Source organism: Echeneis naucrates, chromosome 16 (assembly GCF_900963305.1).
Source record: "Echeneis naucrates chromosome 16, fEcheNa1.1, whole genome shotgun sequence".
NCBI classification, from domain to species: Eukaryota; Metazoa; Chordata; class Actinopteri; order Carangiformes; family Echeneidae; genus Echeneis; species Echeneis naucrates.
Window position 1 is genome coordinate 1,875,584 of NC_042526.1, and position 23,121 is coordinate 1,898,704.

The window sequence follows — 23,121 nt, forward strand, 5'->3', positions numbered from 1 at the left end:
CCGGGCCTTTTCTCTCGTGCTCGGACGGGTTTGGCTCACCTGACGAAGGAGCGCGAGGGCTGGATGCTGTTGATGATGGGGTCTTGGTTGTAGGTGAACAGCACGGGGGCGAGGCGCTCCACCGAATCCACCGTCAGCTTCACGGGCTGATCGGAGGGAACAGCGTGGGGCGGCGTTTTGCAGGTCAGCATGGTGGGTGACAAGCTGGAAGGGGGTGAACACACAGCACAGTATGTACAATGGTAAGCATTATCTAAAGAGGATGAAGAGAGAAGAATTAAAGAGATTTGAACTGACCTCAGGATTTTACAAGCAGCTTTCCCGACAGTCACGTCTCGCTTGTTCCCCGTGTCCAGAAAAGCTCCTCTGATGGTCAGCATGGTGTTCCCAGACTTCGGCCCGAACGTCGGGAAGATTTCGTGGATCACCGGGTCCTGGATGACAACAGGACATATACACTTACATGCATTTAAAAGATCCTTCATTAATAGGCTGATTTTTATGATCTACTTTGGCTCCTTCTTATTTTTATTTTTATTTATTTTTATAAAGATCTGCAGCCAAAATGATGAAAAAATCTCTTTTCTTACCACAAAGGTGAAGCCCTCCATCTTGGCCACCTTGTTGCCGGTGGTGACCTTCACCGTGTGACCTGACGGGGTGAAGTTCCCGCTGAACACTGGGGAACACTGCAGCTCAGTCCACCTACAAACACACACACACACACCAGCCCCCCCCCAACCAAAACAGCACACACAACCAGTATTATCCGCCTGTCCGGCCCAACAGCAGTTATCCTAATTCAATGATCATCCGCTGCCCTGCAGGAATGCACAAAGAGGCCATCTTCATGTGGGATGGAGGAGTGGGAGGTGTCTGGAGTTTCTATCCCCCCCCCCCCACCCACCCACTCTCTTCCCCAAAGTAGTAATTTGGTTGTTTGTAGCAGAAGGGCCTTTTGAATGGGACGAGGCCTCGGTGGATTTGGGAGAGTGGAAAGTCTGGATGCAGTGATTTTATTCCCAGCAATTTTTCAGTTAGGGGAGTCATGTGTTGAATGTGTCTGCTGGAGAAAAGTGCCGTGTGTGGGGGGGGTGACATTCTTCCTTCCACACAATAACCCCCATTAAAGCTGCTCTGCCCCCGCTAGGATGTAAACACCCACCACTTAGTGCACGCTGTCTGTTTCAGGGGCGGGGCTTTTCAGATACTGTGCAGGAACATTTGTGCACACATCTGCACGCACCTGTTGGCGTTGTCTTGTCGGGGCAGTTTGCAGTGAGCCCCCGCCACCTCCACGGTCACCAGCGACGCCTTGAAACTCTCCGTCCTGTCGAAGCCAAAGTTGCGTCCACAAATCGTCACCGCAGTTGAGCCTCGTATCGGCCCGGAGGCGGGAAACACCTGAGAGGAACGTTTGTGTTAACGTATCTGCTCGCCAAGCAAAAAACTGCTGCAACCCGCTATCATTTCTGTCATCAAGCACAATCGTGAACATCCAGAGCGGCCTCCCTCTGCGCACATTTCTTTTCCAGTTTAAAGTTACTGGATGAAATTTTCCAGAGTTAATATTTCACTTCTTCCTCCATCTTCCACGACAAGGATCTCTGAACTTACCTGTCTCATCTGCCTGTTTTGTGCGATAAAGCGACATCACAACACACTGCTGGCAATGCTCACGTTAATTAAATCATAATCACCCTTCAGCTCACTATAATTAAAGTGATCGGAGAGGAAACGAGCTGTCTGCACCTTCTCCTGTCTCTGTTCTTCAGTAAACCAGACAGGAGTGTTGCTGTCACAGCGTCGGTGAAAGCAGGTGATGAGTGGCTGAGTTCAAAGTTTCGTATATGTGAGCAGAGAAAGATATCAGCTGCATATTCAAATTCTGGCATTTCAGTTTTCAGCACATTTAGTTCTTCTCAGTCATAATTATCTGTTTATTATAACAGTTTTCAGCGTTGCAGAAACTTTAGCCCCATTTCTCTGGTGAGCTCTGCTAAGATCTGAGTGAAGCTGCAGATTACTGCCTCTTTTTAGATGCTGTAAACAGACCTGGTAGTTTTTTTTTAATTTATTTATTTTTTTTAATAAAAGCACAATCACTTATTGAAGCGCCGCACACAGAGGTGTTGACAGTTTTAAGGAGGATACGACTCACTCTCCCTCCAGTGATTGTGTGCGATATGACATTGCTTGTGGTGTCTGCTTTTATTATCAGGGTCCAAACTGAGGATACCTGATAAAGACCTCAGTGATTCACTGCAGCTGCAAACAAAGAGGCGTTTTTACAGGTTTTTGCCCCATTAACCCTTTTTGTTGCCTCGGCAGCAGCTGAGGCGGCCTGTTGTTGTTGTTGTTGTTGTTGTTGGGCTGTCTTGAATGGAGACGGCATGCCAGCATGGAGCGCTGCATTAAACGTCTTCAGGAATGCGCTCAGTAAACTACATGGATCTTTTTTTTTTTTTTTTTTTTGGAGGGGGGGGGCAAAGGAGTTAGAGCAAGTTTGCACCAGTCAATGTGTGATCACATGATGATTGTCGGAGCAAACTGAGTCAGCAGGAAGCTGCTGAGTAACCAAACATTTGCTTTCAGGTTCAGTCGAACTGAACAATGAGGAACAGATAAGTTTCAACACACGTACTTCAAAAAAAACAAAAAACAAAGTGGAGAGTAGTGAGTGAATCGTCGCCATGGTGACCAGCCATCGCGGTTACCTTGGTGATGACAGGCGTACAGTGCTGCTGCGTCCAGACGGAGGCGGGACACTGGTGGGCCCGAGTGCAGCGCCCGTCACACCAGCCGCAGTCCGTCACCCTTGACGACAGCAGACAGGAAGTGCAGGTGGTCAGCTGACCGCAGCCGGGGCCGATCAGAGGAACCTTGGTGATCTAGGAGGAAGGTTAACAGCTTAGAGCGGATCACATGACATTCATTTTTAATACTGAAAACTCGCTGTGCGTGTTTCTCTGCAGACAGACCCTGAGAAGCAGCCTGCAGGAGGAATATTCTGCTCCAGTTTCACTGTTTATTTCTTTTCAATTACTCGAAGGGATCTGCGATCTGTGTTCTTGTTTTGGTGTGAAGACGGGACAGAGTCCGAACTGGCTCATGTCTTATTTTGAAGGGAGCCAGGACTATGTTTGTTTGTTTGTTTTTATCTCTTGGTCTTTTGTCCCCAGCCCACCTTGTTTCCTGTGGCCATCAGCAGGGATCCTTCGGAGTTGTTGTCATCCAAAAGTGCCACACTGGAGGACACGGGACTCGGGTCCAGTCGGATGTTGACATGAGGGGAGGCAAATCGGGAGAATAATACCTAAAAGGAAGGAGGATGGCTCATCATCAAGATATAAAATCAACACACGGCAGATTGAATCAGTGTGACTACTTTTTCTTTGGGAGGCATGAAATGAAAAACAAGGCAGATACAGAGGCGACATCTGCGCTTAGAGATAACTCGCAACAAAATTAAATCAGAGGCATGCAGAGTCACACAGCGTCCGGGACTCATGCACAAACCAAAAGGTGAAAGACTAGAAGACGTTTTTTTGTTGTTTTTTTTTTTTTTGGCCTTGACGGGAAGCTGAAGAAAGATGATCCGGATAGAGTCATCGCTGAACTCCTTCACTGGAGTTTGGCTCGTTTTCTAATGGAGGCAGAATTCACTTTGCCTGTCGTCACGGTAAATAAAAGTTGGACTCAAATGTCCTTTTCATTGTCAGACATTGATGAAGTTCAGGTCTAACAAAACATGTTAGAGATGAATCTGTACCTGTTCTTTGAGATGAGGGATAAGCTGGAAAAACATGCAGTTAAGTCGGAGTTGTCGGAGCCCATCGGCCGTATTTCGGCGCAGGTTTCCTTCAGTCTGGCTACGAACTGGGAGACTAAACGTTCGACAAAACAACACGACAACATGATGACAGCTGAGGACGTAGCGCTGAATCAACGGACTGAACATGTTGTACTCACACAACAGCCAGGCCAAGCAGATTTCCCTCTCTATTTTCCTCCACACACACACCTGGAACAGCGTTTATCATTTGTGGTTACGCTGCAATTACAGGCCTGGGAGCAAACAGTACAGAACGGGCTCTCTAATGGGGTGTGTGGTTGCTCCAGTTACATCAAGCACTTGAAATTATACAGTTCCCCCTAGACACACAAACACATACACACACACACAAATAGATCCAGTCAACTGACACTCACAATGTCAGAACGGAGCTGGAAAAAGGAAAGGACTAAATTATGGTGTTGGCGAAACAAATCACACACACACACCTGGCAGCCTGCTACACACACTGCAGGAATGCCAGTAATGGTGTGTGTTTATTGTAAGTCTCTGTGTGCAGTAAATACCAACACACTCCACATTGTAGCTTTTTGGTGGGCTGGCTGCAGCGCCGCTCGGCCTCTGAAGCGTCTTGTTTTCCGGCGTGGCGGCGTCACGGCTCCCACAGTTCGAGCCCCTCGATCAACGTTAGCTTTGTGACAGCGAGTATAATGGGTGGCTTTCCTCCGGGGACGAGGCCATACAACAGGCATCTCTCTGGAGGTAATAGCGGTGTAAATTACAGCTTATTGTATTAAGCAGGCCGGGGGGAAGTCGGGCTTATAAACACGGCCACTGTGTTATTCCCACAAGCCGAGGGAAACACTTCCTGAGCCAGAAAGGACTCCTTTTTCTTTCATGGCCCTCGGCCCCCGTGGTCCCTCTCCTCTCGTCCGCCGGGAGCCACCAGGAAACTCAAATGCATGAAAAGTTGACAGATTCCCTTTTTTCCCCCGTTTTGTTTCAGTCATACTAACAATGAAATGACCTGCCAAAGCGAAGGCGACCACCTCGCTCAGATCCTACGTCGGGTTGAGAGAGGCGGATGGCCGGAGGGTCGACGGTTCAAACTCCAAGCTCTGAAAGTCAGAGCAGATGGACCGGGATGTGGTTTATGTTTTTTCATCCTTTGGCCATTATTTCGTTGAGGATTAGATCTGAGAACTTTTATTTTGATAGTGAAAGTAAACAAGTTTAGCCAAAAGATCCCAAATGACTCAATCACACCAACGCTGGTTTTCCACACAACTTTGTAAAGTACAGTTGTTGAATCAAATCAAATCAACAGACAGCTCGTCTTCCTTTTCCTTTTCAAAATAAGTCTGGTTGGTTCTAAAGGCCATTATACTGAAAACCAACCGACATTACTGCATCATGGAGAAGACAGTGAATGTGAATGGAGGAGGACGACATCTTAAATATCCGTTCAATTCACTTTGTCATCGATGCGTGCATTAAGAGATATATGACACCTGTCATACTCACTCTGGTTTCAACGTTTACATTTTATTTTCTCGACGGCCGATCTGTTGGAAGAAACTGTTGCTTGATAAAATGGAGAGTTTTGTGGTGCAAGGCAGCTGGTCTCCTCTTTAGACCTTCTAAAAGCCTTCAGATAAAACAATGAACCTCAGCCAAACACAAAAAAAAGAAGTGAAGGAGGGCCTGGGAGGGGGAAGGTGTGTGTGTGTGGGGGGGGGTTGTTGGTAGAGAAACACACAGCAACAGCTGCACGGGACGCTCAGCGGGTGGAGAATGCCGTGCGAGGGAACGTGTCAGTGGAGCCCACCGTTCACCATTATCGTGCCGTTCAGCTTGTAAGCTCTGTTGCCCCCCGCCCCGCCCCAACTACCACCATCCCTACACTTACCCCCCCCCCCATTTTCCGTGCAGCTGTCGATCTGTTTCTCCACGTCTCCTTCGCTGTTTTTTTTTTTTTCCATGCATGTCTTTTCATTCTTGTGTTTCAAAAACACGTGAGGTAATTCAGCTTTTACTTTATGTGTTTCATTCCATTCAACACAGTGCCCCCCCCCGACACCCCCCCACACCAAACAGAGCCACTGAACTGATGCACCAGTGCAGCAGCCTCACTTCAGCGCACTTTACTCTGCAGCTGCAGCAGCTGAGCGGATGGAGCTCGCACGGAAAAGGGAGGGAAAGTGACTGCACTGAGTCACAGTCTGAGATGCAGCCACGCAGGCGAGTCATGCTGAGTTAATTAAGATAAATGCCAAAATGCGATATTTCACTCTGATGACTCCTCAAAACAACATAACGCAATTAATGGACCTACAACAAGCCAAATGCTCATCTGAACTGCAGGTGCACTGGCACCGAAGGCTGCAGAATTATTTCATGTGCCAGATGAGAAACATTCTCCCGTAACGGCAACGAGGGGATTTTTTTTGTTGTTGTTGTTGTTGTTGAGACATTAAACTGTGCTAACTTTGGCTGAGGACAGCATCATTTCTCTTTTAGATATGAGTTAAAAACATTTTTTTCCCTTTATGACTGTGTTTGAGAGACAGTTGTGCAACTTGTTTAGATGATTTCAAAACCTGCTACGAGGAAGAACGGCTCCTGACGGCGGTTATTTATGTCAGCGGTGAAATTGAAACAGACTTGTGATCAAAGCCGGGGTTCAAAGACACACGTCAGGATCTTAAACCTTTTGTATTCAGTGTTTGATGTTCTGATTAAACTCATTCATTAGTCGGACAGCTCATCCATTTAAATTATGTAAACCTTTGCCACAGAGAGGTCACACCTTCAGGCAGTGCGTGTCTCCGGATGGTGGGAGGGCAACATGCAAAGGTTTGAGCCTTCAGGACCTTCAGTTTCAATCCAGTTGAGCTGTGAATTCTCTGCATGCTCTCGACTGTGCATTCTCTCAAACCGTCCTTGACCCAAGACAGAAAGCACACAAACATAAAAGTTCAACTGAACAAGCATTACTGACAGCTCTTGTATGAGATGTTGAAAGCTGCTAACAAGCGATCAGGAGAGTTGGTTTGTACGCTGATAAAATGGGCCGTGTTTGCTCAGATGGCAGACTGGAAAAACGGCTGGCTAAGAAGAGGTCAAAAGAAAGCAAACAGAAAAGGCCCCGGTGCTTCGTCACAGTTTCCCCCGACTTGGCCCTCGTAGACGCACCTGCAGAGGACTTTATGTCGCGTCTCTGGCAGGGTGCTTTCACTCCTCACGTACCAACATCCTGCCACATTTACACAAACAATGACAGAGGGAAACTGCTCCCTGCAGCCTCACGGGCTCTGTTTGTGCCTCACTGCTGCTGTTTTCCCTGCAGTCTGTATATAAAGGGGAGGCTTTACCTGTATGTGGCGTCCGTCAGCGGTGCCCAGGTATGCCACCGTCCGGCCGTGGACAGGCACCACGGTGATTGAGGTGACCAAAGTGTTGGTGAGCTCTTTGTGCCAGTACTCCAACCTCTGGACGAACTGGGTCACCTGCAGGCGGTACTTCCCCTCCTTCCCTTCGTGGATTCCCTCATGAGGATCGCAGTCGTCGGACGAACTCTGCAAAGAAACCACAGGCATCAGGGAGAGTGCTGTTTGTGGACAGTTATGGGCACGATTCGACATCAGCATCAGCCAAGAAATGTCGTGTTCAACATCTGTAAAAACAGCCTCAAATTAAATTAAAACCTGGAGCAAAGAGCGGATTACAGACTCTGGACTTTCTGGGATCCCGCTACAAGATCGGACCATTTTGTCAAAACAGATCGCTCCCCTAAAAAGCACTTGTTATATAATATCATGTTGAACTCTCTCCTTTCATATCAGGCCCAATGGGGGGAGGGTTAACAGCCAAACCCCCTAAGCCCCCCCTCCTCTTAGCTCCTCTTTCATCAGGCCGTGCTCGTAATGGAGGTCTCGTCGTGATCGCACCTCGAGGGCAAGTACACGCTTTGTTGAGTAGAAGTTGGTGAACGGCAGGATTTCATGGGAAACAGCGAGGAGGCTTTCAGGCTCTGAACCCATTTCTCTCTCTCTCCTTCTCTTTTTTTTTTTTTTAAATTGTTGTTACTGGTTTTATTCAACTTTCTCCTTCTCTGCTTCACTCTCGGCTCTTGAGTTTAACAAACCAGAGTGTGTTGCTCCGAGTGGCGCTCTCTGGGTTGTGCCGATTGTTGTGTCTGGAGCCTTTGGAGCATACAGTGAAAGCAGGGACTGTAGCCAGAGCTGGATTCAGCGCCCTTTTCTCTATCAATAACCCCCCCAGCCCCTCCCCTCTCCCATTCTCCCCTTACTGCCCAGTCCTGCCCTCTCCCCGCTCTGGCTCTTTTTTGTGTTTAGTCATGGCCTCAGGTTTCATTAATTATTAATGACCCAGAGGGCGGTGGGCCTCTTGTAGCTCTGGAGGTCCTTGACCTGGTCGCTTGACCAAACCTGAGCTTTCTGCTGTTTTGTCAGCTTCAGTGGACGATGACTTCCTGAGAGGAGAGATTTTGACGTACTGCAGGTAGAACCCTAACCCTGGTTATGGCGGCCGGTGGACGCCCACGCTGTGTGCACAGTTCCAGCAGGAAACTCCCGACGCTACAAGCTTCCTCGTGGAGATTTTCGTGACCTTGGTTATAGCATTTTGTTGTGACTTAGAGGGTAAAAAAAAGTGATCTGAAATCTTCAAACACAGTCGGGTTTAATCAGTTACAGACTCCTGATCCCTCTCTGCCTCTACCTAAAGAACTCCCTGGGTTATGGGGCTGTTATTTGTGGTTTACATAAAACATGCTGCATCATTTGTTTAGCACAGATCTCAAAGGCGAGCTTTGAAGATGAAGAGAACAATGGAGGAGTCATAAATCGGAAAGTTTCCCTGTCTGTGACGTCACAAAGGCGAGACCAACAAGGGTCCGCACGAAGAGGAAAGCCGAGGAAGGCACAGAAAAACCTGGCGGCCTGACAAGCGCGAGGCAACGAACCCACCCCGTCTGCTTGAATTTAAAGTCCTCAAGGCATCGGGACAGACAATGGTAATGTCAAAGGAAGGGAAAATATGGAGGAAATTGAAAGCTGGCAGAAAGGTTGGATGCCTTAATGTCAAACATATTAAAAAAGATGGTGCAGAAAGCTGATCTGCTCTGAATTACTGAAGCGATTTCAAGAGAGGAGTGACAGTTCAAACCGGATGAGAAATAAGAAACTGATTAGTAAATTGGATAAAGATAAGGACACGTGGGAAGAAATGAAGGTCGACCTTTCTTCTTCACACAAGCTGTCTCTGATGTGGGAATCTGGAAATATACCTTTACCCGCAATCACATAAACCTAAAGACATGGGAGTCGGTCCGAGAGCAGATAGAGACATCATCGCTGCAGAGATTATGCCACGCGGCTCAGAAAACAGTCCTGGGGCTGATTATTTTCAGAGCAAACAAACAGGACTTTGGGGTGTTTGTTGAAGCGGAGCAGGACGATGGGAGGGCGAGCTGAAAAGGTCTTTTGGGGCAATTCCTCGGCCTCTCCGTGGAGGTATTCACGAGGATCAAGGCGGTGAAATTGGATGGATGGTGGAAAGGCTGTTTGGACGAGCTTCTTTTGAAGCGCTGCTGCTGTTATCTTTGGCCGGTTCGTGGTATAGAGGCAAAGTTTGAGAGGACTTCACGCTGACACTCATGGAAGCAAACAGGTTCCTCAAAGAAAAAACCTTAGATACTTTAGAGGAGATATATTTCTCAAAAACCAACTCACTGGAGTCTGAAAGATTTTCTCTCTGGAGCTTTATGTCAACCGGTCCGTCAGCCAATCAGGACAAGGATCAAAAGTTTCCGTCAAATCAGTCTCTTTATATTGTAGAATTATTTATAAGTATATTTTATAAATGAGATTTTTTTATCAGGTCTTGCACCAAACAAGTGATTTCCCTTCCATCTGGAGAAGATGATTCATTTATAATTCAGTGCTGGCAGTTGCTGCTCTCTGGATAATATTTCTGTGGATTTCAGTTAATGAACTGCAGCTCATATCTGCTGTATTATTGATAAAAGGAAAACCCGTAAATACTGACTCCATTTGACGTTTACGTCGGATTTTCTCACAAGTTTATCTTGTGGAAGATTTATGGTGTTGGCAAGTGCTCCTGATGTTCTACACATTTCAGGCCATTTTGTGAACACGTCTCTCAGCGTTCGAACAGGCACCGTGGGGCAGATACGACACGATACAGTACACCTTTTGCCCCATACTTAACCAGCAGCCATTGTCCACAAAACAACGGCGTGGCGATCAGGTTTCAGTGTCGTGGAGCTCCCAAACCCCGCAGCACTGCTCCAGAGGGTGCTGAAAGGTGATCTGCGTGGCTTAATGTCGTTTTCATACTCTCACTGTGGCCCCCAGGTCTCGTGTGAATACACATGTTAATGCCTGAGTTATAAACCGTGGGCTTGGTTACTGGCGGAGGAAGATTTGGACACAAACGACGTCGGCACAATTGGAAAAAAATAGAGCGAAGGGGCCGTCGCTGATGTACAAAAATACACAGAAGCTTAGTCCGAGTTAGCAAACCGTCGCACAACGCACGAAACCCCAGAGGAGCCCGGCTTATTGCCGGCCGCTCAGCTGGCTCTCTCACTGGAATAACAGACCTTTGACCCGCAGATCACTTGTGCAATCGTGAGCTGCAGACAGTGGGGGGGGGGGGGGGCTCGGCTGTCGTCAGGGTGTGTGGAAATGCATCTTTTGGAGAAAGTGACATGCAGAGGAATGTGGAGCGTGCACACGAGTCCATGCGCGGGGCAGGGGGTGCTGTGTGTGTTGTTGTCGAGATGTTAACACACACATTACAGTGTTTCACCTTCACTGGACTGGGTGCACGTGTGTGTGTGTGTGTGTCCAAGTACACAGGTGGCACACGCAGTCATGTGTGCTGCTGCAGGAGGCTGTCAGGGCGTTAGGGACAGTTAAGGGATTGAGAGACGCTGACAATAAGGCCACAGAGGGCCCTCAGAGGGCAGCTGGCCGCGCCCCGCCGTGGCCTGACGCCAGACGCCAACGTCAGGAGGATAAATGGCGCCCTGAGGTTGGCACGGCCAACAGCAGAAAACGACCTGACATATAAAGACGTTTTTGAGAAGTGACGCACATAAAAATATTAACTTCAGTGATGAGATGAATTTAGCGTGAAGAGTTGTTCAGGGTTTATCTGCCATCCCCCCAACGTGATGACAACTGGACAAATCCAATTAACTAATTTAATTCAAAATCTAAGAAACTAAAACCAAGAAACAAACAACAGCTGTGAGGAGCAAAATGAACCAGCGATGTTGTTCCACATTCAACGATCCAGACTTTTTCATTGATGCTTCACAATTTGTTGTGCTTCTTGTGTTTGTTTGTTGTGTTTGTTGTGCAAAAGTTCTGGAAGCAACAGACATCACGGTGTCACTGAACGCAGCACAATGAATTTTCAAAGTCATCGTCAGGCAAACACAAACTTTGATGTGCGTGCTACTTCACTGATCTGCCCTCCGTGGGGAAGAGGAACGACTCCACAACAGAGAATTTAAACAAGGAAGCTCTCTATGCGCTCGTTTCTACGCCGTCCTTAACCATCAGTCGATCTTCCTCCCCACACGGAGGAAAACAATCGTGTTTTCTCTTCTTTTGTGTTTGCAACATGTACTTTTCATTTCAGCGTTCTTTCTTTTGGAGCGTCTCTTGGGAGAGACGAGGGAAGGAACAGCAGCTTTAAACAACTTTTCCTTCACCATACATCTTTCTACCTCTCACGCGACCCTGACAGGAGGATATTCTCTCGTCGAGAACAAAAAGGAAGGTATTGTTTCAGGAATCTTAAAGCGTTCCCTTTAATGAGTCCTCGGGTAAAGTTTGCCCTTTTGTCCGCCTCATTCATTTCAATTCTTCTCTCGACAAACAACCTTCCTCTCTTTTTTCTTAATTCCCTGCAAACACAAACACAAACGTGCAGCCCATCTTGACTGTGTGCGTTTCTCCAGCCTCTGTATCACCTCAGCAGAATGAAACCTGGCTGTGTGAGCGATGATCCTCTGCCGCCACTGCCGCCGCCAACATGAAGCTAAAAGGCCGCTGCTCTTTCATCACCGCTCGACACGGCAACTTTGTTTTTCTGCATGCATCAACATAATTTTCTCTTCCTTCACCTCAGAGTTTGGGAGGAGGATGGGGGATTTTTGCAACTGAATAACAAGGGGAAAGAACGATGGACTGCTGAGTTTGGTGATCAGCCGCCAAAAGACACGATTACTGCTGCTTGAGAATCTCTTTGATTCTGCTTCTCCACAGCTGCCCTGAGAAAATCCACATTTCGGTCAGACCGACACAGTAGCCCGAGTCAGAGTCTGCAGATCAAAGCAAATTAAAAAGCTCCACTCCTTCATGTGTTCTTCCATTTGCTGATAAAGGCGAGAAGTTATTAAAGTGATTCAGCGAGGCCAGTTTCTGTGGTATTTAATGCAACAGGCGGATCATTTTGCCTTTGATGGATGATGTCGGGTTTCATCCGTGCAGCTCTGACCCAAGGTGTTTCATAAAAGCTCCAGACGGACGAGATACGCGACACCATATAAATGCAGCTTGGTCACGCTTGGCCTGCACTCTGAGTCTGAAGCATTCAGTAAAACCGTCCGACTGGACTCCCAGTCTTTTTATTTGTCTGAACACTCTCGTCTTGGATGATCTCTGTGACGTCTGTTGTGACGATGCTGGAGCCAGCTGAGCATTAGTGGCCGCTCGGGATGCAAACTGGGCCGCTAATACCGGAATAAAGGTAAGTCTAGAGTAATAGTGTAAGGCAATAAACTGCACGTCCAGCCTTCGTGCTTCCTGTGAATGAGGCGCCAACTTTCCTCGTTTGGTTTGTTTTGTTCACTTTTCTGATTTACTTTAGGAAGATAGCTGCAACAGTCGGGAAGAGCACAGACCGAGGCCGGCTGGGAATCACGATCTGGATGTTGTTGCTGTTCGATTTCCTCCACTCCTCATTCTGGAATTATTTAAGACGGACTTCAAGCTAATTACTGCCTAAATAAAGCTACAGATCTGCAATTCACCTTCAGACCTGAACAACGTGGTTGAAGTATTAGCATTCAGCTTTGGGGGTTGGCTCAGTATGTTCTTACAGTATAGAGTCACTTCTCAGTCAGCACGTTCTTGGTTCCTTCAGGGAACGCCGTCTGACGTTTCCGTCCCTGCACACAGATCGGTGTCAGTCCAGACAGTTCTGGTCTCATCTCTGCTGAGAGCCTCCCCCTCCACCAAGACCTTTAACGCCCCAACGTGTCCAACTAGCAATGACAAACTAGGGGCACTTTCAGTTCACTTCCCTGCATGATTTCCTTGCACTTATGTCCTTCACTTGTAAGTCTCTTTGGATAAATCTACCTGGCAGACGTGTAAATGTGATGTAATATAAATGTAATCATGCAGACAGTTATGGCTGAATCTGTCCAGGTTTGGAGTCTAATTTAGTCTCAGGGCCTCTGAAAGCAGAGACATTCTTCACCTTCTTAACCGTGATGAACCGCCGTCCTCGCTGTGAGGTCATTCAGGCAGAGTTCTTCAGGTTTCAGCCTTTTAATAAACACCACTGTGGTTATTTCCCTGAAAAGAATGGTGCAGACAGTGCAGTATCTTGTGTGTGTGGGTAAGAAGTGTAACGTGGAGCAATATGGATGTGACCAACCCAAACATGCTGTCCTAACACTTTATGACTAAATGAGTAACAACACGGGGTAATTGTCGGGGGCGTAAATGAGCAGCCCGTCATGCTTTGCTTTTTCAGCCTGGATATTACTCACTCAGGACAATATTTTAGAGCACAAATGTCTTCCTGAGGCCCAATCAATCACCGGGAAGTGACAGGCGAGGCGAGCAATCTGTTGCTTTCACTGAAGCAGCTGCCATTCCTGCATGTGCTCTTAATTACAGAAACACATGAATGTAAAGGAGATTTTGGGGGGGGTGATTTAGTGTTGAGGCCACATCGATGCATTAGCCTCAATCATCTACTGGGATGATTTTATTTGCATCACCATTGATTACTTCAGTCAGAAGGGGGAGGGGCGGATTAAAAGTCCATCGCAGCTACATGGAAGATGTCAAAATAAGCAGATCTTAATGCGGAGGAGACGGACGGAGCGGCGATATGAACATACGTTTTACAAAGATATAACCTGACATCTTACTCAGTCATTCTGCCAAATCTCCTTTTTTTCATGCAAAATTCCTGCTTCCTAGCAGTCTGGAATAATCAAATCCATCCACCGGTGCAGACACTTGGCAGAATCTCCACAGTGAAGATGTCAGTGTGAGCCAAGAACCCTCTCGCTACCATTTAAAGCACAGAACCTTCATGACTATAAGTGGCTGCTTTTGTTTCCAGATCTGAGAGGCAATTTTCTATCGTGTAGACAGACTGAACTGAGGCGGCCTTGTGGCTCGTACTTGAGGTAAAGTGTGTGGGGGGGGAAACGGCGTCGAGCCGCCTTCGAGGCGCAGCCAGATAACCTCAGCTCGCAAGCAAAACCGGCCCGCACTTCGGCGGCCACTCAAACGAGGGTCAACACGAGGTCTCCTCCTGATCTGAGCTCCGTCCTGGAAGGGATGAGCCCGCTGGCAGCCGTCAGCGCTGGCAGAGACGCTGCTGCACTCATGCTCAACAGGAGAGCTCAGATCAGAGCCAGATGAAGAAAACCAAACAAAAATACGAGCGAAGAACGCCGGCGACGGCATGAGAGGAATCTGAAATGTGGCGGCCTGGAAGGAAATGCTCTTTGGAATGGCTCAGCTGCGGGCCCTTTCATACGTGTCTCCTTTTCACCGCGTTACACAAGAAAGCTAAAGCAAATATTCCAGTACCTTTTCACAGACAGAGCTAAAAGTAAACCACAACAGCCAAACATCCCAAAAACAATTAAAAAAAAAACTTTTATTATTATGTGGCCTTTGTGAAGTCATCAAATATGCGACTGCGTCTCGTGGCGGCTCGCAGGTGGCAGCCATTTGTGCGTCCAGCAGACAAATCAGCGTCTCCTCGGTCCTCAGAGAGGAGACCAGTGAGTTGTTCCACCTCACTGCATCTGCTTGTGCTCACTTTACTGAGCCAGATTTATTAATGCTCCACACTGGATGATCTGACTTCATGTCGAAGGACCAGTTCTATGTGTTCAGTGCTTTTTTTTTTATTTTAATTACAGACTTAGAGGTGTGATGTAAGAACTTTGGTGAGTGTTGAAAGAAAACTGTAACCAAATTTTTCCCTCATTTGCAAAACTGACAAAAACAATTCCCATAAAACAGGAACAGCTAACAGGCGTTTGTGGGGAAATTACCTTTTTAGGTTTGTAAGACCTTCTTCACTGATAGAGAAATGAATAAAAATCAGGCCTTTAGCCATAAAAGACGGCGGCCGGTTCAAAGGGTTTGCAGAAACAGCTCTCAGGTGTGAGCTGGGCCTTCCTGCTGCAGAATGAGTCAGGCCCGGATCACAGAGGAGGAGAGTCAGATCAAAGCTGGCAGGCAATATCTGCGGTGACTCGATGCGCCTTCCCTGTTTGCGGTGCATTGTTTGGGAGCGAGGCCGGGGGGGGGGAGTGTGCGGACAGAGGGAGGAGGAGGAGGAGGAGGAAGGGGGCTTCTTCTGTATCCCCCTCAATTACCTGAGCACACAGTCAGGCTCAATCCCCCAATGGCATTGTGTGGAGATTACTGGTTGAATGGCATTGTGGGGGATTAATCCTCATCGGGGATGAGACCCCTTCACTGGAATGACAAGGTGTCCGCTTACTAAACAGGGGACATGTCACTGTGTTCTCAGGATGCCTGCTGACAGAAGGCCATGACGCAGGAAATGCAGCAGAACGTCCAGATTAAAAACTTAAAACATCGACATCTCACTTCGGTGTGTTTTAATCTGCTCAGAGTTTGACATGACCAATACGAAAGGAAATGAAATCCTTAGTGACGCCAATCTGTCGGTCTGTGGATCACTAATCAGAGCGGAGGCGGTGCTTACGTTTTCGCTGATAAGCTCAGAACAGATGGACCAGGCTGAACCGAAACAAAGACGCTGAAGTGCTTCTTATTATTTAAAGGAATTCTGCGGGCGCGGAGGCAGAAATCTCTCCGACAGACGAAAAGCCTGAACAAATCCGACCGAAACCACCTGACGCTGGAGTTAAGTCAAGGTAAACAACAAAACTATTTCATTTGTGTGAACTTAAACTTTCAGGATGCAAAGCGAGTCTAACTGTTGATGGACCAAATATATTCTACACATGAAGTGCAGAGTCCACTGATGTTTCTGTCCACGTCTCCTTATCGCTTCGACCTGGCCATCAACCAGATTGTGTAAATAAACAACCCGCTGTTTTTTTGTTTGTTTTTTTTTTTTTCTTTTTATGTCCTCACAGCTATAATCACGACAGCTTAAGCAACCCGGAGCTGAAGTAAGCTCTCATTTGTCCTCCAAGAGCCTGCAGCCCTGCAGGCCTGCTGGGATCATTTGCTGCTCTAGTGAACTTTGTGATTATTAGCGTTTCAAAGGGCCAGACTCAGGGAACGATGACGGAGCTCCTAGAATCCAGAGCCAAGGAAATGAGAGCGATCCGGGGTCGAGGTGAGGCCGCCGCTCAGGACAACAGCAGGAGAAAGAAAGGAGATTGCTTTTGGTGCTTCATTTAGAGAGCCGGGGTGGCCGATGCCTCATTTCAGGGGAGAGAAGGATATCATCATGTGGTGAAATAGAAGACCAGGAGGCACGTCGATGATTAGGAAATAGCTCGGGGGGTCCTGACTCATAAGTTCGCCTCCTTGTTTGACACTAAACTTGTCCATCACGACTAGAGATCCAATCAAAGATGAGTCTGTCAGCAGGAAGGTATTTAAGGAAAGCATCTCTTTTATGAGACAGTGTCAAAACACAACCTTGGCATGACTTGGCTGCAATCATCACTAAGTGTTCTCAATTCATCACCCAAACAGAAATGTTTTTACGTTTTCAGCTGAGGAGTTGGTTTGATGGATGACGAATATTTCATAAATTCTCAGAAAATAAACTCCCCTGAGGCTGATTTGACTTTTTTGAATCGCTCATTTTGGCTCGCCAGCAGCAGAAAACCCCAAAGAGATTCAATGCTGCAGCGATATGTCAGATTTGAACGGCCGAAGAAGGAACAAAAGAGGAAGGAAAGAAAAGAGAAGAGCAACTAATGATGGCTGTTTGTCTGACAAAGTGGTGGTTAGCACAAAAAAAAAAAAAAAAAAAAAAAAAAAGAACAGTATTTGGCCGATGACAACTGTTGGTGATTTCCCACCCTGCTCAGAGGCAGCTTGCAGGCACCGACTGTGTGCATATTTACTACTCTGCTCTTTATCTGGAGAGGGAAGATAAGATGTGCATACAAAAGCCTGCATGCTAAAGGATTTGCACACTCTTCCATCTTTTAAGAAAAACACGACCGCAGGCCGCTGGTTTAGACTCAGAGCTGAATGTTGACGCCACGTTTATGTAAAATCATTCCCGAAATACCTGCAGAGGTTAATAATACGACTGATGTTGAAATAATGTTTCTGCAATCTTCAGACCCATATATCTGAGATCTGTTGTGTCAGCTTGTCCTAAGGGTTCGTGGCAGCACAAATCAATGTGTGGTTACATGTTGGGAAAAGGAAAATGACGTCAGTTAACGTCTTTGTGCTTTGTTTCTTCTTTTCTTCCGTCATGCACCGCGCAGCTGCATGTGGGTGCTGACCAACCTTCTCCTCACGCAGGGGGGGACCTGCCTGGACTCGGCTGCCAGGTGACGCAGCGGCACGGCCTACAGCAGGGTGGAGGGGCACACAGCTGCCGGCTCTCACTGAAACCACATCACCCTGTGGGCAGTGAGAACGAGCCGGGCCGCTGCTCTGTTTTCCACCATGCTACAAAACGGTGGCTTGGATCGGCCCCAACGACGTTTTTTACGCTCACTGATTTGGATGATTTGTTGTACTGGAGGGATCGGCGTGTTAAATCTCTCCTGGAAAAATCTTGAAATTAATGCAGGGGAACATTTTAGCTCTGGAACTAAACTGCTCCATAAACTGTCAGATCACAACTTTTCAAGGCCATACTGACAAATTTAGTTTAGGTGAAGCGGCAACAACGAAGATTTCAGACCCCGTTCATTTGGCGAGAGGTCACAGAGTTCAGGAGGCCGCGAAGCAAACTTCTGCCTTTTCAATGAAGGATTTAAGTAATAAGTGGCTTTTTTCCCCCACATTATTCTGTGAGCAACATGATCTGAGTTTATGCTGTGCACGGCATGAGTCTGAAGGCAGCAGAACTAACTAAAAACAGTCGTTTAAGTCGCTCAGAAGTTGGAGGTGTGCAGTCTGTTGCCTGCAGCTTCATTTAACAGCTCGCTGCTCCCCGCAACGTCTCAGATCGGTTGGCTGTCTGAAAACTGCTGAAAATAGTATTATGGCTCATCAGCTCTGCTTGAGTATCTGTAAAAGCCCGCGTGTGCATGTAAATGAGTGAAGATCTGTGTGAACATGTGTGCTGGTAGATGCAGGTTAGAAAATCTCATTTTCTCTGCACCCACACAGACGCAGGCTTCGTTATCAGAACTGAGGCTTACACAGGGCGAAACGACGGGGACAGGACGGGACAAGAACGTAGTATTTTCATTCTTCTCTTCCTTCCCGTCACCGTTGAGGACTCGCCCGCCTGCCAAGAGCAACGCTGGGTTCTGCAGCTCGGCTTAGCAATGGCACAGACAGGCTAGGGCACGTCTTACACTATGTTAAAAAAAAAAAAAAAAAAAAGGCGGCGGCGGCGGCCAGTGGTGCCACTATGTTTTTCAAAATATACTTTAAAGGAGATTTACCTCTTCATGTGTGGCATTAACAGGATGTAAAATCTGATCACTTTAATGCGATCAGCTCTAAAGATTAAAAACAATACAGCTGCTTCTCTCTGCTCAGTAAATGAGCCACCTCTTGCTTTGTCTGTCTGTCTGTCTGTCTGTCTGTCTGTCCTGCAAGTGAAATGGAAAATAGTTGGAGCGCTAAATTTTCCACTGAAGGGTTTGTATGTTTCCTGGCTGCCAATAACGACAAATGTTTATATCCTGTATTTCATCATGCAAGTTCTAACTTCCACACTCGGTTCGGATTTCGTCGTGCAAAAAGCTGCAGGAGCTCGCACGTAGCTGGTGACGATGAGGTTGCATTCACCGTCTCCGGTGAAAGCGAGCGCTCGGTGCATGTGGGAGAGTTCAGCAGAACAAATACCAGCTGAGTGATGGCATGAGCAGGCTCGGGCATGTGGGGGCTCAAAAACTGTGGGATCCTCTGCAGAACCCACTGAATCAGCAGCACGGCGGAGAGACTGAGGGGCATTAAGCCCGTCTATCGTCAGACCAGTCAGTGTGAATATAACTCAGTGTGGAAAACTACAGCATTAAAAAAACAAAAACAAAAAAACAATCAGATCAGAGCTGATCAAATTTTTTTACCGGACGACGTTCAGGAGGACATGCAGATGTTTATAAAGGAGGATGGAAACTCTCTTATGACAGTCTCTTCCTCTTTGGGATAATAGTTGATGGTTCTCAGACTCCAGTTTGAATTTTTTTTTTCTGCTCACATTTAGAGCAAAACAGGCCATAAAGCACAGGATGCACTGGGGGCGTGGCTACTGTGTGACTGACAGACTGAACTCCAGCTGATGGACTAAACGTCACGTACTAACATCTATTTTGTCGAGCTTTGTGTTTTTCTTCCTTTTTTCTTCTTCTGTAAAAGTCTACAGTTTCGAAAATTGCTCCTTATTTTAATTGAGCAGGGGAAAGTCCAAGTTTTTGTTTTTGTCTTTTTTTTTTTTTCTCCGTTTCCCAGTCAGGGCAGGTAGAATCAAAAGTCTAAATGCAGGTTTTGTAAAAGCAATTTGCCAATGGCCAATAAAAAGTGGCACGGGACATGTGTTAACAGTGTTTGTGAGCTATTGTGAGAGATTTAGTCTCACAGCAGTCGAGTCTTAAATCCCGACTTTTCTGACAGAAGTCTGGCAGGAATTTAATTACTAAGTATTCAGCCAACAAGCCGGCTTTATGTCTTTGGCTCTTTCTTTGTACAACCTACACACTCTGCGTCCATCGAGCCAGTGTAGGTTGTTCTGCGTCAGGGAAGCCACAAAAAGTTGAAAAGAGTGACAAGGATGGAGACGTTTACAGAAAGACAGGCACCATCAATTCCTCGCTGCACCACTTTGTGTTGTTCCAAACAACCACAGACAATGTGCGGTTCACATGCAGCACATCACGCCGTTAAAGCTGAATAAAGCATAAAGTAAGCATCCTGTGTTGCTGTCTCTTTGCTCCATGCTAAAATAAAATCCGCCCTGCTCTCTCCCAGCTGGATCCTGGAAGTCAGGCCTTTGCATCTATTATGTATCAAACCCAGGACTGATAAGGGATTCCTTAACCGGGTCACATTAAATCAAGCGGCTGCTTGTTTGGCAATTTTTCAAGCCGGCGTTTAAGGCGTTCATTAAAAACAGGCCGGCTAATTAAAATGACTGTCGGTCAAAAAGCGCCTCTCTCCGGCTGGAATTATATTACGACACACTATAATCAATCAGGCTGAAGATTCAATTTAAAAGCAATCAGCATTTGGTGGCTTTTCTCAAATCAATGCTAATCTGATGATAATTTTGACCTCGAATGTGGCCGTTCTTTATTTTTAGTCTTGAATGTTCCGGCCCCCCCCCACAGACTTAAGGGAATGGATGCCAGGCGTGGTGGAGATGGGCGAGAACCCCGCCATCGCTCTGCACACCACATTACCCCGGAAAATGGTCTAACGTGTCTTCTCTTAGAGGGATTCCATCAAGCCACGGAGCATCGTGGGGGGCGGGTCAGTAATTTGGAGTTATTTCGATAACGCTCTGTTTCAGTGCAGAAAACAAATCGTGAAATGTTTTCACTGATTAGATTGGATTCTGGCGTTTCCTTAAAGTTCCCACAGTCAAGTCAAATGTCTATTTTTATTATAAGTACGGTAAAAAAAAGAAACTGAGCCATCAAGACTTCCTGAATTTTGTGATGTCACAAGTCAGCCACGCCCACAAGCCCCACCCACTCAGACTCGTCACCAGAGACAGATACAAATTTATTCTCAGGAGGCAGCCAGCCAATCAAAAGACTTTGATTCAAAATAAAATCGAACTGTATTGGATCTTTAAAACTGATATCAGTAGATTATTCATGAACAAATATTTGGACTGACTATCAGTTTGGCATCCGTTCAAATCAGCCAGCCACCGAAAGACTTGAAGATAAGACGACCTTATTATTTAAATGTAAAAGCCACGCCCTGCATCTCATCATAAACAGCAGCGATTATTTCTTTTGTTTCAGGCTCTTTGTGTAACTGAGGTGAAGCCTGAAGGCCAAAACAGCAACAACAGATTTGTGGCATCACGCAGACAGCCTGAAAAGAGCGCCTGCTCGTCATTACGACATTTATCATATCTGGCTGCCTAAACTGGAGTCAAGAGGCCGGTCTGAGCTGACAACCGCCTCTTAAAGACTTCAAACATGCTCTTACACTGAGCTTTTCCACCTCATTCTGATCCACCAGAAATACACAGTTTGGTGGAGCAGAGGACAAAAATAACCTCCTGCATGCTCAAGTATGCCTCCTCTGAACATTTACTGTGTTTATAAATTTACGGCCTTGCTAATCTCTCCCAAACCTCCTGATAGCAGAGAGTCTACCTGCCATATGCCACCAAACGCACGTCATAAATCTATTAAACAGTTGCTACGATTAGCTTATTCCGCTCGTACAGGATGAGCTGCTGTCGTTACGTTTGTTTTCTAACCTGGCCTGGTGGCGGGAGAAAAGACGGTGCCAAGGAAGACTTGACGGCAATAAAATAGAAATTGGACAATGGCTGCTCAGTTTGCTCACAGATAAAAGCTCTTTTGGCTGCAGCGACTCAGCACTTGACCTGCTGCGTCTGCACGTTTGGAGATTTTTGTGCCATTTGTCTGCGCTGACAAAAATGTGTTTGAGTTTAGGGCTCTAAATGTCTACGAGGAGAAACTCATGCAACTGCTAAATAATGACATCAGCTTTTACTTTAACTTTTCACAAATCTTATTATTTGCAAATAAATCAAAGTGTCGTGTAGAGCTGGAGACGGAAAGACTCCTAAAATAATAACACAGCACAGAGATGCTCCTGCACCTCCAGAAAAACTGACATCTGAGTCTGTGATCAAGTGAGTCAACAGGAAAATATCCAACCAATGAGGGAATAAGTTGCTCATTCGAAGAGATCAAAAACAACAGCCTTCGCTCATCCTTTGGTACAATCCAGCTTCTCCTTAAGCTGTTTGGAACCGGAGAAGCGTGACGTTGTTTGATTTGCCGCAGCATGATTATTCGATTTTTTTTTTTTTTTTTTGCACAACTGGCTCTCTTCAGTTATCAGTTCACGACAGAGGAATTCATTCGACTTCTGCATATTCCAAAAGCAACCACAAAATTAGATCACTGTAAATCATTATAGCAGAGAAAACCTTTCACAGCTGTTCAAAGACGCTGGAGGACAGCGGGGCCTGCGGTTTGTTCTGTGGTATTCAAATAATGAATTATGTCACAGCTTTTTCTTATTTTTTTTTTTCCAAGCCACCAACTTTGTGATAAGATCCGAAACGTCAGCAGGTTGATTTTTCGATATTAGCCCATCAGAAAAAGGGCTCTCTTTTCCCACAGGTGCTGGGAACAGGTGGAGGGTCCGGGCGAGGAGGCCGGCTGCCACGGCGGGTCGGGGGGGAGGGATCATCTTCCGCCCAGCTGCTGATGCCCTGTTATCCCCGAGCCATTCATCACGGCTCGCTGAGAGTCAGATATGCGCCTCCCCAGAACCCCCAGCTCCCAGCATTCCTCACTTCCCCCTGTGGATCTCGGCCGCTGATAGCTGTCAGGGGCACGGCGATGTACCCAAACACCCGCCCGCCACACATTTGCATGCTTTTACAAAGCTGGCTTGAATTCGAACATAACTACACGTCACTCTTCTGCAGCCTGCGCCTTTGAGATGACTGCAGACCGAGCCAAAGCACAAAACAGGTTAACAAACGTTGTGCAATGCGTGAAAGACGGTAATAGATTTTACATTTTCTTTGAGCAGACACTGGTTTCTATGAATGTCTGTTTGTTTATGTTGTGTAATCCATCGTTGTGAAGAGGTTTAAGAGTCTTTGAGTCTCCAGTTACTTTCTAACAA

The 23,121-nt window shown here is 46.7% G+C and overlaps 1 protein-coding gene across 2 annotated transcripts in view; it reads right to left on the reverse strand.

Annotated features, from left to right (window-relative positions):
* met (MET proto-oncogene, receptor tyrosine kinase) overlaps positions 1–23,121 on the reverse strand; it is a 51,710-nt gene that overhangs the window by 23,739 nt on the left and 4,850 nt on the right. For both annotated transcript variants that reach the window (XM_029522650.1, XM_029522648.1), the window contains exons 3-9: positions 7,171–7,374; positions 3,188–3,316; positions 2,718–2,891; positions 1,247–1,404; positions 591–705; positions 298–434; positions 40–204 (exon numbers count right to left, since the gene is read on the reverse strand). In XM_029522650.1, coding sequence (XP_029378510.1) covers positions 40–204; positions 298–434; positions 591–705; positions 1,247–1,404; positions 2,718–2,891; positions 3,188–3,316; positions 7,171–7,374 — 1,082 coding nt within the window. The remainder of the gene's footprint in view (positions 1–39; positions 205–297; positions 435–590; positions 706–1,246; positions 1,405–2,717; positions 2,892–3,187; positions 3,317–7,170; positions 7,375–23,121) is intronic.